Source organism: Coprinopsis cinerea (assembly GCF_000182895.1).
Source record: "Coprinopsis cinerea okayama7#130 chromosome 7 map unlocalized cont3.7, whole genome shotgun sequence".
NCBI lineage: Eukaryota > Fungi > Basidiomycota > Agaricomycetes > Agaricales > Psathyrellaceae > Coprinopsis > Coprinopsis cinerea.
The window spans coordinates 1,349,773-1,365,543 of record NW_003307538.1 but is presented as its reverse complement, the minus strand read 5'-3'; the positions used below and the strand labels follow the sequence as shown (position 1 = coordinate 1,365,543).

At 51.0% G+C, this 15,771-nt stretch overlaps 4 protein-coding genes across 4 annotated transcripts; 1 reads left to right on the top strand and 3 right to left on the bottom strand.

The window, feature by feature from the left end:
• Window positions 1-106: 106 nt before the first annotated feature.
• Window positions 107-8,596, bottom strand: CC1G_00894 (atypical/PIKK/FRAP protein kinase; the record flags this gene model as incomplete). The annotated part of the gene is made up of 27 exons (XM_001831295.2): window positions 107-312; window positions 364-459; window positions 509-671; window positions 723-1,076; window positions 1,125-1,372; window positions 1,428-1,565; window positions 1,616-1,721; window positions 1,777-1,914; window positions 1,966-2,121; window positions 2,174-2,374; window positions 2,427-2,831; window positions 2,883-3,164; window positions 3,211-3,388; window positions 3,454-3,552; window positions 3,609-4,354; window positions 4,408-4,693; window positions 4,742-4,845; window positions 4,896-5,513; window positions 5,568-5,810; window positions 5,865-6,547; window positions 6,598-6,993; window positions 7,044-7,237; window positions 7,292-7,394; window positions 7,444-7,645; window positions 7,694-8,241; window positions 8,297-8,429; window positions 8,480-8,596. 27 exons carry the CDS (start codon window positions 8,594-8,596, stop codon window positions 107-109), a joined length of 7,143 nt encoding a protein of 2,380 aa, XP_001831347.2.
• A 427-nt stretch (window positions 8,597-9,023) lies between these two features.
• CC1G_00893 (hypothetical protein) lies at window positions 9,024-10,860 on the bottom strand (the record flags this gene model as incomplete). The annotated part of the gene is made up of 8 exons (XM_001831294.2): window positions 9,024-9,279; window positions 9,332-9,463; window positions 9,519-9,628; window positions 9,684-9,780; window positions 9,831-9,877; window positions 9,940-10,437; window positions 10,494-10,662; window positions 10,724-10,860. 8 exons carry the CDS (start codon window positions 10,858-10,860, stop codon window positions 9,024-9,026), a joined length of 1,446 nt encoding a protein of 481 aa, XP_001831346.2.
• Window positions 10,861-11,100: 240 nt separating this feature from the next.
• Window positions 11,101-13,248, top strand: CC1G_00892 (zinc knuckle domain-containing protein; the record flags this gene model as incomplete). The annotated part of the gene is made up of 7 exons (XM_001831293.2): window positions 11,101-11,272; window positions 11,337-11,581; window positions 11,633-11,742; window positions 11,844-11,971; window positions 12,029-12,212; window positions 12,263-12,620; window positions 12,672-13,248. 7 exons carry the CDS (start codon window positions 11,101-11,103, stop codon window positions 13,149-13,151), a joined length of 1,677 nt encoding a protein of 558 aa, XP_001831345.1. The 3' UTR covers window positions 13,152-13,248.
• Window positions 13,249-13,294: 46 nt separating this feature from the next.
• On the bottom strand, window positions 13,295-15,769 carry CC1G_00891 (protein transporter; the record flags this gene model as incomplete). The annotated part of the gene is made up of 9 exons (XM_001831292.2): window positions 13,295-13,387; window positions 13,441-13,593; window positions 13,644-13,776; window positions 13,920-14,097; window positions 14,153-14,246; window positions 14,300-14,398; window positions 14,449-14,721; window positions 14,777-14,887; window positions 14,936-15,769. 9 exons carry the CDS (start codon window positions 15,767-15,769, stop codon window positions 13,295-13,297), a joined length of 1,968 nt encoding a protein of 655 aa, XP_001831344.2.
• Window positions 15,770-15,771: the final 2 nt, after the last annotated feature.

The following is a 15,771-nucleotide window of genomic DNA, read 5'->3' as shown; positions in this document are numbered from 1 at the left end:
TAGGTTGCAAGTAGAGGCGATAGTCTACAAGATATTAATGATACACAAACGAACGAAGTGGAGAAAATCAAAAAGCATAGATACGTGACGAATAACAAGGATTCTATTACCAGAAGGCACACCAACCAGAGAAACACTGGCACAGATTTTCCAAAGAAGTTGCTTGCTCAATGAGCTTCTCCACCTGGGCCTTGACACTGAGGACCTGGGTGGGGTTAAAGTCTCGGCCCGTGAGCTTGTGCTGAACGCGATTGTACACGAATAGTGCTCGCTCGTTTCGAACCTCCTGTGCTCCCGGCTCTTCCTCCGTTTCTGCGAAAGCTTATGAGTCGGATGATCTCCTGGAGTATCAAGTCCCCTTACCATTGAAGATGTCGTTTTCATCGGCCTTAAGCTTCCTGTTAGGAGCTTGGGGATGCGCAGCTACTCGGCCAAGTTCAGGGACGCGTTCAACATCCGCTTTATAGACGGTCAGAACCAGGTCATCTACAGCGGGGCTTTGACATACCATCTGGCCGTCTAACTTCCACGTCGGCCTGCATCAACCTCCAGTTGATCAACGGGTCGTAAACGAACGCTTCAAGGACGGCCATCAACGACTCCTTGTTATCCCTCAGGACAGTCATTGTAATCTCGCATGTATTCCTGAAGCTTCCTTCAATTCCACTGACCTGAATGACAGTAAATCAACCGCGTTGGAAATCGGAAGAAGGATAACTTACTTCCATCGCGTGTGTCAGCATCCTCGTTAGGCGGAATGGAACCTTTTCCGGGAATTTCTCTCGATGCATGGCGACTTCGAAACAGTCACCGAAATCAATGTGAACGACTTTCCCTGTGCTGCGTTCCAGAAGCAGATTGGACGGGTGGCGGTCACCGAGTCCCAGGATATGGCCGACCATACTATTGACGGCGAGCGATCGGGTATAGGTGGCACGCCTCTCGAGCCAGTGTTCCGAGTTGGTGCTCTTCAGCCACAGCACTCGATAGAGATCCTGACCCGTGGTGTTTTCCAGAGCGTATTCAAAGACCTCAACCTTCTGGAGGAGCATCAAGTTCTCGTAATCAGGAGCCATCTAATAGAAAGGTCAGCTTATTGAATCCTCAAACTGGATGTGACGTACTTGGAGCATCAGGCGATACTCGATGTTCAGGAGAACCTTTCTTGACTCGCGGTAATCACGGATGAGAACGTGGAGAGTGTCACTGTCTTGGACCCAACCCAACAAACCGGCGTTCGGTGCCAGCGGGATGACAGGATATCGTTGGATATGAAGGCGGCGTTTGAAACTGTTGGTATCGACGGAGAGTAGGGTGTTGACCAGGCTGAAAAGCTGCATCACACGTTCATCTTGACGAAGGTCCTCATGTCCTACAGATGCACCCTTCAGTGAAAGGAAACGCAACGGTGGACAAAAGCAGCAAACCTTTCAACACGTATTGGTAGTCTCGTCCGTCGCTCCCCTTCAATGACAGTCGCCTGGGCCGTTGTTTGGATGCAATGACTGTCAATTTTGTGGCGAAGCTGGCAATTGTAATGACTGGACGACCGCTTTGATATGTGCCTGAGCAAACGGTAAGAAGTCAGCGGGCAAAGGGAACGGTGAAATCATACCGGGTACCGCGAGGTCCAAGTGCCTAGCCTTGAGCAGACTTGGCGACACATATTGCAGATCAAGGGTTGTCAGTGATGGGAGTTGCTTCTCGACCTTTTTGAAGACCTGAAAGGAAATAATTCTAAATTAGGTCTTCTTGACACCCAAGCAGGTTACTCACGCCGTAATAGATATCCCAGGCTTTGTCGAGCTCCGTAGGATCACCGTAGATCTGGTATCTCTTGCAGGCTTCACGGGCCTCTGCAAGTTCTCGCCCGAAGACTTGTGCAAATGAGGTTTCACGCGCAGTCGTTGGTCCCTGACAAGGTAATTTTAGCCTCTGTCGTCGTCGACCCGCTTGAATCCTCACCTTCTCCAACAACTTGTGCAACGGCTCAAGAGCCATGATCATACCCTCAGGATTTTTGTCGTTGAAGTACAGGCGAGAAGCCTCTTCCAAGCCTTCATGCCACATTTCGTGCCAGAGGATTGCAACACGGATCAGTTCCTTGCTGACAAGGAGGGCCTGGACAATGGGATAAGTACAGGAGCATGTCTCTCGGTGACGACCTGCCTACCTGAGTAACAATTGTCGAGCTGTGGTCTTTCATCCGCTCCATGATTTGAATGGCAGCAGTTCGACGTGCCGAACTCGAGGATTTAGAAGCCACGGTCAATGGATAAATCAAGGCCTGAGGATGATGCTTGCCGACGTCAGTCAACAGGTTGTTGATGTTTCGGCGAATGTTAGCATGTGGCGTTTGAATGCGGGCAATAATCTGAAGGGAAATGAGATTACAAGGACGATGCCAAGAAACGAAACTAACGGACCTGAGGAATGACTTCCAGCCAGGTGTCGACTTCAACTGTCGAAAAGCCGTTTGCCATGGAATGACTGACTTCGTCGTGGTGACCGTATTTGAACCAGAGGGTCAGTAATCGCAAAGTGTCCTGCAGGGCATCCTGGTTGCGGAGAGATATTGATCGGAAGAAACCTTTGCCTAATATCAACATGGCGTCAAGGACGGCTACGAAGGGAGGTTTACCTGTTACTGCTTGCACGACATGGGATGCCAGCGAATCTCCAGGGATGTCTGTAGCCCGATTCTCTGCCAATGTGTCGATGTGGCTAATGACCTCAAAGTTGGCCAAAGCCCACGTATGCCATGCTTTGTACCACCCGGGGTCATAATGAGTAGCATAGTAGTACGAATGGAGGATATCCTCGACGTTCCTCTAATGCGGGAATCAGCGACGGAGACGGTCCATTCATTAACAGTGACTAACCGCGTCCCAGTCATCCTTTAATTCCATCTGCCACTCTCCTTGCTTGAAGTAGCACCTGGCCAACAGTTTTGTGAGTTCTGCCAACTTTGACTTCGACACGTTTGGTCTATGTCCCTGCTCGTTCGTTTCTTGCTGGATGTCCTTGGCCAGGCTGGCGGTGAATAGCCTGAGGTGGTTCAAGGTCTCTTCTTTTTCACCATTGGCCCACATGTACTTCAGTTGAGCATAGACGACGTTGGGGGGTGCTTTGGTATTATGGTGATGGTGGTGATCGAGCATTCTCTGCAAGACCGTGAGCGAGGATAAATACACTGCAATAAAGACTCACCCTTTCAGGAGTCAGCAGGGAGTTGATAGTCTTCTCAGCGAGCATCATCCGATCGTTCTTGCGGCAAAGGTTGGCGAATTTGATCCACATAACAGGATCTTGCTCGGGGCTAGAGACTAATGTGCGGACTTGGAGGATACGTTGCCAGACCTCGACATCTGGCTGACATCCTTGCAACCTATACCAACGTCATTGGAATAAAACCTAACCGGAACATGGATAGGCCCTTACCGCTTCATCCACGTCTTTCTCATCGTCGCCTGCCTTTCGGGCTGATCTGCGTATTGTTTGTAGGCAATGATTTCTTCAAGCTCGGAAAGCATCTGGGCCCGAACCATGACACTAAAGGGCCACTATGAGTAAAGGGTAAAGGTCCGTGGAGATCTTGATTCACTTACTTGTATGATCTGCCGTACCCCTCTCCTGTGAAGGAACTCAATTCGGGGTCGATCAGCTCTCTCGCCTTAGCAATATGAGCAAGTGCCTTGGAGAACTGGTTCTGGTGGACAGAAAGGATAGCCCTGTAGAACGCGCGATCCGGCGAGTCATTTTTCATGGTACCGATGTAGTTGTCCATCGAGTCCCAGTCATTCAGGGACCACGCAGCAGCCGCGGCCATGGGTGCCATCTCACGTCGTTCCTCGTTGGTTGCGTTGGCCCAGTTCTCCTGGACTTGGGCAGCAAGCAATTCCCATTCACCCAAAGCGTGATAACACTTTACTCGACCAATCTTCACCTCGGGTGAGTCTGGGTCCTCCATCGCCTTCCGATCGTAGACCTGCAGTGCCTCTTGCCACCGCCCCAATCTTTCATACCACTCTTCATGCTTGGTGACATCGTACTGCTCCCGAGCGTGGAGTAGGGTTCCCCAAGCTGCATCATGTTGCTGCAGCTTGGTGTTGATTGAGATGAGGGACTCGATAACGGCGGGTGACGACTCGGCAAAATACTCCATCTCCTTGTAGTGCAAGGCCTTTGCGTAGGCCATATACTTGTTGGCGTACTCTCCCAGAGTGCGATGCTCAATGGGAAGGGGTTTCTCTTCGTGTTCCATGAACTCTGCCAAGTTCAAGAGGCGGTGAATCAGTTCGGGAGGTGCTGTAGTCGATGTGATGGCGAACTCGATGGATCGAACCAAATCCTCCTGGAATAAAAAGTTCAGCGGTGGTTTCAAGATTCGATGTTGTTGCCGCTAACCTGGTATTGGTCGTAGAGCTCTGTCCAGCAAGAGAGGAAGGCAGCGTTGAACAGCTCCTTTGCGAGAGGTTGGTGTATATCGACAAGCGTCATACAAGCCCTCAGAGCATGCGAAGGCGATTCCTTCATAAACTCCACACTCAGGCGGTGCATCCACTCAAGCCAATCGTCTTTGGTGGTAACCTGAGACACGTCCCATGCCTGCTTGAGGTGCTGCTGGTTAACAGTCATCTTGGGCGCCTCTGCCGGAGCTTGGAATTCTTGGGCCTTGGAATTTTCGGCTTGACTGCCATATGGTCAATAGCTGCACTCCCTTTGACATCGCTGAACTCACATCCAATCCATGCCGCCAGCTTCGGAAGGGAGACTTTCTCCGTTCAAGAGCTTGGAAACCAAGTTCTCGTATCGCGGATGGGAGATGCGGTTGCGCAAAGTTGCCTGCAACACATCAGCCTAAGGTCCCAATGATCGGTTCGGTCGGTATTTACCTTGTTGATAGTGGGCACAAAGATAGCAAAATCGGAGCCAAGCTGTGCAACGAGGGAGCACAATGTGTCGAAGACAGCCATGCGCAACTCATTGTTATTGCCATCCAGAACGCGAACCATGGGGTGAATGATGCGAGAGGCGTGGTCAGAGAAATTGACCCTCCGAGACAAACCGTCAATGGTCTGTATGGCGCGTTTTCGCAGAGAAGATGGCGCGTCTGACCGCTCATAGGACTTGACAATAATCGGGATAACGAGGTGCAGGTACTCTTCGATGTTAGCTCCAAAGGTCAGGAATGCGTCGAAGATCTTGATCTGAACCGCAATCCGTTTATCGCTCGTGTCCCCGTCGAATACCTTGAGGACGAGAGGTAGGATAGTCGGAAGGAAGGGCTTGAATTCAGCATCCAGCGCCTTTCCTAGAGCCTCAATGAGCGCAACGATTGGCAGCTGCAGGGTAACGTTGTCCCAAAGTTCAGTGATCAAGCTAAACACGTCCAGAGTATAGTTGCGAATGTGCTGTTTGATGATGCCGACGAGAATGGCCAACTGTTGCAGATGGAATTCTTGGAGTCGGGCGATGGATGTCCGAGTAATAGCAGCGAAGGCGGGAATAATCTAGGAAACCAAGATCAGTTACTGCAACATGGAGCATGCAGAGATCGAACCTACTTGGGGAAGGAAGGTCACGCATTTCAATCCTTGGGTCTTGAAGATCGACATGATGGCTTCGATTACGGTATGGTGGTGGCTGCTGAGAGACTGATCCTTCAGAATTGCGAGCAAGGACGTGATAACCACAGTCTGGAAGTAATCGTCCGATGATGACGACGTAGGGTGTGGATTAATGGGGACTTGATTTACTGCAGCAACCGAAGTCTCCGCATTCGATGCAACATCCTCATCCGGCCTCGACTAGAAGCACGATCAGCGTCAATAAAGTATCATAAAGTGACCACGACAACTCACCTTTCGTCGGTAGGGATCAAGGGCACCGAGAATGCCCAAGACCTTCACAACTTCTCGCCGAGTTTGAACCGAGGTCTCTGTTCGCATGATTCTTCCGAGCAGCGGAAGAAGTTGAGGATGGTCAAGCAGAGGCTGGACGACATAGCCCGTGCTGGAGCAGACCTGACCTAACGCATGAAGTGCAGCATCACGTTTCAACGTTTGGGGGTCGGCCAGTTTGGCAAGGATGATCTGCATGAGCTCTTGGACGTGGGGCATAGCATCCTCGCCCGCAACACAAGCCAGCTCTCCGAGACACATGAGAACGTTTGCCGCCACGGCGGGATTGGGGTCGTTCGCCTTCTGAAGGAGCACGCGCAACATAGGAATGGCGTAAGGTTTAATGAGTCGCTGGGTCGCACTGACCAGCAGAGTCAAGAGCCGAGTGCAATCCTCTCGATTGCGCATCACGGTCGAGTACTCCAACTCGGTTAGAAGTTGAATGAGGGCTTTACGGAGGGAAGGCATAACGTATGCAGGGTTGTGTTTGGCAAGTCGCCCGATGAGGCCAACGGCTGCTTCTCGGTTGGCCATGACCTCGTCATTCAGTGCAATGAACAGGGATCGAACGTTTTCAGCTTGAGCGAGATGCTTGTCGAACCGTTCGTGGAGCCCTCGCAAGACGACATTACGGATGCCAGGATCTATACCGTGGTGAGAGCCTACTCGCAAGATCACAGCCAAAGAAACATACCCGGATCAGCGATGCCAACAGTGAGCAACTTATCCAGAACATCGCTGATGACCTCGATAGCATGGCTACTCGCTTGGTAACAAATGGGATCCTTGATGAACAAGGTACAGCAGGTCTCTGCCGCCGCACAGCGAACTTGAGGGTTGTCGTCTTCTAAATAAGGCAACGCGCAGCTGCGAACGAACTCGTTAAGAACGTGACCGCTAAAGTCAAACGTTCCGAGGGTCTTTAAAGCCAGAGTGATGAGTTCGGAGTTCTTGTCGGTCGTCGTCATTTGAGTGGCTGTCAGTTGGTTGGGCGGAGCGGGGAATTCGTTACGACCTAAAGGCGCCGGTGCACCGAGCGGTCGATAGGGTTGCCCACTCAGAAGCATGGACAAGAGTTGGAGGAGGCGATCTTTGCACGAAATGAGCAGAGTTCCCATAGAAAAGACAAGGGGTACATACCTTGGATTGTCTTGAGCAGGGGAGGGATGTACTTGGCGATGGCTGCCAGAGCTTGGCTCAATGGTTCGCTCAAACCACATGCAAGCATCAAGTCTAGCTGGTCATGCAGTAACTTTGTAAGGTTGGGACCGACGGCGGCTGCCAACATCCCAATGCACTGGAATATTGGCTCTTCCGAGGGCGCATTCTTTCGCCTGTTATAATTATTCAGTCCGCATTCACACCTGACAACTTAAACAGATACAAACCCTCTATTCTGTAGGCACGACCTCACATTGTCCATGATGGGATCCAAAAATGGTTTCATATCACTGCCCACAGCAAGTGCAGTATGGCCGATGGCGATAAAAGCTATCCAATATTAAGTGAGCGCCGAGGTGTAACATGGAAGTAAGCTTACCGAAGTTCCGCTCAGGTGCTTTGTCGAGCTGTGTAAGAAGATGGGCCATGGCCTTGTGCAAAAAGTGCTCGGTGAAGGTTTGGGTGTCGTACGCTGCCAGAGTCGGGATCATGGTAATAACCATCCTACGGACCAGAGGATCTCGAGATGATTTGAAGCGAAGGATGGCTTCTGCTGTATCCAAAAAGTTCTCTTGCATGAACTATGTCCGAGGTTAGCACAATGATTGTCCCGGCAAAGGTCAACTCACCATCCCAGCGTGAAGCAACAACTCCCGGTACGCAGCCAACGACCCGTGGATAACCTCCGGCTGCGAACTCTTGAGGCCCGCCTGAGCGTCTTGCAAGATCTTGTAAAGGTACGGGTTCCTTGTTTGCCTCTCCCGACTACACACAATCTCCAAGCAATTAGCGAGCAGGTCGGCGGCACCCTCTCGCACATGCAGTCGCGGGTCTCGGAGTGGCAGCAATATGTTGTCGAACACAATCCCAATATGCGGATGGAAATACGTTGGGCTATTCCTGGCCAGTTCCTTCAAGATCAGGACACCCGCATATCGTGGGGCTTCTTGTTTGTCGGGTTGCATCAACTCGATAGCCGCTGGGATTTCGTATTCCATAAACCTCTCGCCAAAGGCCACACCGCCGCCAATCTCTGCAATCTTTCCCAATGTCTTCGAAGCCGCCATCATCAAGTGCACGTCGGGGTTGGGGAGGAGGTGCTTCACATAGTTGTAGAATCGGAAGTGGTTGCGCTTCGATTCGATGGTTTCCTCGAGGTCGAGTTCTAAGAGGCGTTCTGGAGAAAGAAACGTGGTCAGGATATCGAAGCTCGATGACGTTTGCGGACGAACCTATTCCCAACAGTCCACCAAATGCTTCGTTAATGTTCTGGCTGTGAATCAAGGCGAATAGTCGTCTGTTGATGTGGTCGTCCCATAGCTTTGCAGCTGCGTCTGAGGTCATTTCGGCATACGATACTTGAACCTGGAGAAACGATGACTACAAATTATTTCATTCACACTGAATATACGCACGAATCGCTTGAGATCCTCCGCAGCCTGCATACGAGTGTCTGCGCTACGAGACTTGAGCCCAGAAAAGATGGCGTTGAGCTGCTGGTCGCCCACCGGGGCTTGGTCTGCGGACGCCATGTTGAAGCCTCTACTTCAACAGCAGTAATTTGATAATCAGAGTCGAAGGTAGTGTAGTCTGCCGCAGTCCGATAGCTATAGGAATTGGTTATCGTCCGCTAGCCTATCAAGGACCACACTGGCAATGAACGCGCAGTACAACTTCGTCAACGCGCATAACCTTGCCAAGATTTGGCTTTGTTTGGTAGTAGCCTCTAGGCTAGCTTTAGCGCCCTGCTGCTGAGTTGGGCACTGGAGAGGCCACCCAGTCCATACAAATCCCACAGACAATTCCGAACACATCGAATGAGGTGGTAGGCCTAGGATGTAAGTGTCATGAATGTCATTACGTTCATCAATCGAAATCACACTAAATATATCAACAACATTCTACAGTAGCACATACAACCTCTCCTCCTAGGTCTCAATTCTCTGTTCCATCCAGCGATTAATAAATACCAGGGATGTACTTGTACTTAACGACCTGGCAATATCTCTCCCAGTCCTTTCCGTACTTCTTCGAGCATCGCTCAAAGTCGCGTGTGCAGCGATGCAGCAACACGACAATGAAGAAGATGGAGTAGAAGTAAGGAATGATGGTTGCAGTACCGACGATGGCACCCCATGTCAAGCTCATGATCCAGTCGGCGACATAGTTGGGCTTGCGGGAGTATGCCCAGAAGCCGCTGGTCAAAAGTCGGTTGCTAGAAACAGAGGTCAGAAGTGAGGCCGGTCACAAGAATGAAGGACCCATACCCATGGGCAGTTTGGATGTAGGTCGGGTTTTTGATGGTATTCCAGGGCAATTGAGGGAAGGTCTTACGGAACTTGTAGATACCCTGAGTTTGCATTTTGAAATGGCTCTTTTGTGCCATGGCAGTGTCCCAGCTAGAACATTCTGTGTCAGAAAATAACAAAGCGGACGGGGCCGGCGAGGACGTACACATAGTAAGCGCAAAGGATGGTGGTGTAGATAAACACATAGCCAAAGGTCGAGAAGCGATACTTGGCGGGGTCGTGGGAGGCCATGTAGACGACGGAGTAAACGTATGACTGTACGGGCGGTGAATACAACCTCATCATCATCAACCACCACAAGACTACGTACGAAAGGCACGCCGGAGAAGTTCCAGAAAATGACCATGAAACCCCATTTTTCATGGAAGATATCCCAGGTTTGAGGAATGCACTCTTCACCCTTGGCGCTGGAGGGGAATGAGCGCCCGTATGATCTAACGTTCTGAAAAAAGCTTACCAAGCGTTGATGTAGAGTCCAGTGGCGAGGATCATGAAGGCCATATTCTAAGAATAGCAACATTTTTTGTCAGTCCGACTTGTGGTCACAGAAGATACACATTACTTACGGGGGTGACATAACCGAGGGTCTCGTACTGCTTGCATGCTCCGGAAACGGAAAGGAAGAACACAATTACCCAAGGAATCCGAACCTCGGCCCACATCTTGAGGCAAACTGGACCAATCCGCGGGTTAAGAGGGGCCCCCATGAAGTAGTCGTAGAAGAAGTTGCCAGACATGCGGATTGCGTTGCCAGTGGTGACAGCCCAGACATAGGTGATGAGTGACACACCGAAACCGTAGATCATGGAGACAGTCATGAGGTGACCATAGTTGTCGATGATCTCAGTGAGACGGAAGATGTGGTAGTAGTGGAGGAAGCCTGCGGTGACGAGGGTGACATAGAGGCAGACGAGGGCGTTGCAGTTATAGTGCAGCGTTTTGTAGCCGAGGGAGGGAACGGGGAGACCCTCCTGGGGATAGCCGGGAAGGATCATGGCGATGAACAACTGGAAGAAAAAGTTGCCCGAGTAGACTTTCCAGGCGTACGCGTTCGGGCTTGCGTCCTGATGGGTCCTGGGCTCAATCACCTGTCGCAAGTGGCTGAAGTGGATAAGCGCACCTTCTTTATGTGCCCCCACATGGTTTGCAAGAAGGGCTTAATATCATCACGGGAGGTGGGGTAGACAAGGTTTCCGTCGTAGAACCAAAGACATATCCACAGGTAGTACATGAGCAGCGGGAAGAATGTCATGATTGCGGTAACGCCCCATGGCCCACCAAACTCCCAACTACGAGGAAGAAAACGCGCCTTGAGCATGAGCGTCGCGTGTGAGAGGCAGAAGAACGCACCCATTGTGCTTGTCGAGCTCTTTGTCGCGCTCGCGGCCGTGCTCTGTGATGACAAGTTCTGTTGCGAGGACGTTCGACCGTTGACGCAGGCCGTCTGAGCTAACGGCGTGGGCGACGCCAGATGCTTTGCTGGACATTGGCAAGTTTGCAAAGACGCGGACAGAAAAACCACGGGCATTCCATCGAACGACTTGTTCTTAATAAAAGTAAACGTTCGGCAGCTATCGGCTCTCTCGTTCTCCATTTGGCAGTCGTATGACGTTGATGGATGACTAATTTCCCTGCACTCGGCACCGCTTGCAACGACGGCGGCCGCTCGTCCCGTCCAACCGTCCCAGTCTCTCTTGGACCTCGACCACGACCACGAACCGAATACCATGGCATCTTCAGTTTTCTACAAATGGGCAAGTAGAAAGGACGAGTCTCGTATCTCTTTCGAAGGCACTTCTATAACCGTTTTCGACCTCAAACGGGAAATTATTCTTGCCAATAATTTAGTCAAGGGAAATGACTTTGACATTCACGTTTACGACGCGGCCACAAAACAAGGTGAGTGCTGGGCGAAACGTGCGGGACGTACTCGGGGGATTGCAATATCTCACCAGTTTTGCAGAATTGCCCGATACTCAAATCGTGCCCCGTTCGTCATCAGTGATCGTGAAGCGATTGCCAATTCCACCGAGAACGAAGAGCAAAATCCCCATGTATGTTGCAGGGGCTTCTCCTGCAGTCCCTACCTCCGAAGTCGTCGCGCGTCAGACACCAGGTGGTACAACCACTTGGCACAAGGGTGCTCTCTCCAAAAGATTTGACGGTAAAGATGAGTCTGCACCCAAACCTGCAACACCGGCCATAACGGTATGTTGTTTCTTACGGTATTCTCGTCTCAAATATACCAACAATGCACAGGCCTCCCCGGTCAAGTCAGCTGTCGTCAAGGAAGATGAAGCTGCTGCAATGGCCGCTATCTTCAGTGCCCAGACACAGAACTGGGAGGAAACCCAAGAAAAGATGTCACAGTTAGTTGACCCCTCACCAGGGGATTCTTTTGTCGTAGTAGAACATGCTCTAATGAACACTGTTCTTTCTCTCCATCGCGTTTCATCTAATTTTAACACAGAGCAACACCTATTTACAATAACCCTCGAGGTACTGGATTTGGGCGGGGAGGCGGTCCAGGCAAGCCACACATGACCCAAGACCGACCACTGCCTCCCAGTTATGTGTGCTATAGGTGTGGACAGAAAGGTTTGTTTCCCGCCTCCTCGGAACTATGACTTATTCCATTGACGCAATTTCAATCAGGCCACTGGATCCAAGACTGCCCGACCAACAATGACAGAGAATTCGACAACCGACCACGAATCAAACGGACGACCGGTATCCCAAGGAGTATGTTGAAAGCAGTCGAGAACCCCAATACTGCAGATATTGGTCAAGGAATCATGGTAACACCAGAAGGAGGATACGTCGTTGCCCAACCAGATTTGTATGTGCCCGCACATTCAGCCACCGTTCATTTCCCTAACGTGTCTATAGAGCGTCTTGGCAAAAGCAAGTAGCCCGACCCAAAGGTCTCACCGTTGCAGAAGTCCGCGAGAAAACCCCAACAGATCCTTCATTAACCTGTCCAATCGACAACAAACTCTTCCGCGACGCGGTCAAGACACCCTGCTGTGGAACCGCGTATTGCGAAGAATGTATCCAAACTCATCTCCTCGAGCGGGACTTCATTTGTCCCCACTGTTCTAAAAAGATTGCTTCTCTCGACAAACTCATTCCTGATAAAGAAAGTCGAGACAAGGTACATGAGTATATTGAGAAGGCTATTGAAGAGAGCAGGAACCAGGGTGGTAGCGGAGATAACAAGTCGAAGGCCGACGGCGAGTCGGAGCAGGTTGGTCGTACATCCTCGAGCTCTACACTTCCACTCACCCCAATCCTGCAGTCCGGCTTTGAAGCACAAGACCAAGACATCTACTCCGAACACCAGCCCGACATGAACATCGAAATGTCGCAAGCTGTGGTAGACAGCATCCCCCAACTCCAAGCCTCCATCGCCCAGATCTCCAAAATGCTCCAAAATCCAGGCTTGCCTCCAGACGTCCGCCAACAAACCGAACTACAGCATCAACAACTGCAGATGCAGCTACAGGAAGCCCAGATGATGGCCGCTGCACTCGCAATGGCCGCCACTTACACGCAACAGCAGCAGGCGCAGAATATGCCCACCAATACGGTGGGATATGGGACGCAATATCAACAGAGTTGGACGAGCCAATATATCAGCCAGCAACCTGGTCCAGACTCTGCCTACCAACGGTTACCCGTGAACAACCGTCGAAGAAACTTGAAGCGAGAACGACCCTCGGATTTCTTAGATGTTACGGGAGAACAGGACAGCAAGGTTCCACGGTACTGGGAGTGAGCCGTCGGACATCCCGTGTGGTGCCTTTAGTGATTTGCAGTGCGGTTTGGGCGTAGACTTTGGAGTCCTCATGTATATTATTTAACCAACTCGATGGTAATAGATATCATTATTATATGGGAATGAACAATGGTATAAGGCGACTACAAGTCTTGGGAGGTTCTTGTGCTGCCAGGTCCACCTCCACCCACTCGCTTCAAAAGCAGTTGCTGGTAATTTTCCCAGCTAGCAATGAGCTAGACGACGTTGTGAGAACACGCAGCAACTTCCCATGGATTTTTGCCCTTACCTCCTTCTGTCGTGAGATCATGCCTTCGAGGAAAGCATGTAACGTATCCTTGAAGTCCTCGATTCTCTCCTGCTCAAATCTCGCAACTTCAGATTTGACAAGCGTCGAAACATGCTCGTATTCCTTCTTGGCTTCCGAAGCGCGTCGCTCCGCCTATACAACGAAGATCAGCCACCAATGTCTGCGGACGGCCGTATACACACCTCTGCAATTTGACTTAACGAATAGCCGAGGCGTTCCGAAGGAATCTTTCCCTGGGCCCTGTTCTTCTCATGCGTCTGCTTTGTCCGCAGGAGATCGCTTTCCGCGTTCTTCCAGGCGTGATAGATGCGTACTCTGGAAGAGAATGCCGCCTGTTGCAAATTGAGCGGCCCGCGGAGTTACGGGACGGGGGGAGGATTCAAAGGTCAGAGACTTTTTGCTCGCAGATAGCACTGAGAAGTGGACATACTCGAACGGAGTTTATCAGACGCGCGTACTCATCGACCGTAGCCATAAGCGTCGATTGATCCTGTTCCGACTGTGTGTTCTGGAGATCTTGGGCTTTGCGTTCGAGTTCTGCAAGTTCTGCAAGGGCATGCGATAATTGCTTCCCAACATCGGATGAGGATAGGTCGGAAACGGCGGTTGCAAATTCGCCAGTTGCAAGCGCCAATTCTAGGATGGGTATCGATCAGCACGTACACAGTAGGTCGATTGCATAGTGTAGTACCTGTTCGATGCCGTGCAACGAATTCAATTGACTTGGCCAGGCCACGAAGTTGAGATTCCAAACTGTCTAGATATGATTTTTTCTTCTCGAACCACTTCAGCAGAATTAGTACGCGGACGGCATCCAGCCTTGAAGTAGGATACGTACTTCGTCCGTTTCATGGAACCGTGGACCTGCCAACGTCTGTCCAATAGAGGCAATGAGACCCTTGTTCTCATGCGGTGTTTCCGACTTGCGATGCTTAATCTACAACATATCATTAACCAAGAACCGAACACATCGCGGAATGAACTTACATCCAATGAGAAAGTATCGCTCTCTAAGAATAGCCTCAAATCAGGGTCCTTGGCAAGGACGGGATGATTAGCCATCTTCTGAATACACTTCTCAAGTCCCAGGCGCCGCTGTCGAACGAATTGGTCTTCGAATCGCCCAAAAGAGCTCTTCTCCGGAACAGGTGGTACGACAACACCTGGATTGTTGTAACAGAGTGCCTCATATAGCCATACAAAGTCAGAGTAACGCCGCAGCACGGAAAATGCAGACTTGTGGAAGAGTGGGGATGTTGTCTATTGAAAAGAATTGAATGTTTTAGTCGGAACTTGATAAGGATTTGAAACGTACGCGAGTGTGGACGGTGTACATGATGTATGGGCGCAACGGGTCTCCGACCTTTTGTGGGTCATCGACTGTGATCACGAAGACAGGTGGTATCCCATTGTCAGTTGTCTGAGGCTGTAGTATCGTCAGATAGGTGAAAACTGGAAGACATAAACCACGCACAGTGTTATGACTTTCGTCTTGGCTATGCCTCTTGAGAACTTGATTAATGGGTTTATCATCGTCGCTGTCATCGTCTGGAGGGGGATTTTGCACTGGTGTTACTGGAGTAGGGGGCAAGTCGGTTCTTCCCCATGCACTCGTGTCATCTTGCTGCCATCCTCGACTGTTAGAACCAGACCCCAGAACATCAGGCCCAAGAGCCAATCCTCCAAGCGATCGCTCCAATGCGCTCGTCGTCGTTTCTTCGAGTGGGGAGACGATACGAGAGCTACTCGCGGCCTCCGTCGATTGCTGGATATGTTGTGCTTGAATAGCAGATGGAGGGGCCACAGTGATTTTGGTTGGGAGCTTGCTGTCGACATCGGTGTCAGGCGTCCTCGACCTCGTCGGCGTAGAGGTATAGCTATGTGCGGGTTCGGGGTATGCACTGCTAATGGGCGCCACACTCTCGCGAAATCCGGGTGAACGCAGCGTTCCAAGCGGTCGGTTGTCTTCATCGTCATCCAGCGTCGCGTTCGCCGAGTCGAGAGGGTCTGATGGTTCGTTGGCAGGTGTCGGCTGCTCGCCGTCCTCTGGTTCTGGAGACAAATCCTTCTCCTCGGCCTTTGGCGACCCAAAGGCTGGGGTTGTCGGGGATGCGTAGGGATTCACACTGCTACTAAATGGGTTGTGATCATCGTATATACTCGAGGTACCAAAACCGTCATTGGCGTTATTCGAGGTGAACGGCGACGCCCATGGATCTGGTGAGCCTGACCGATGGAATCCTTCAGCGAATGGGTTAGTCTCAAGAGCCTGTCGTGTCGGAGCAAGAAGGTCGTCAAAGCCGTCCATGG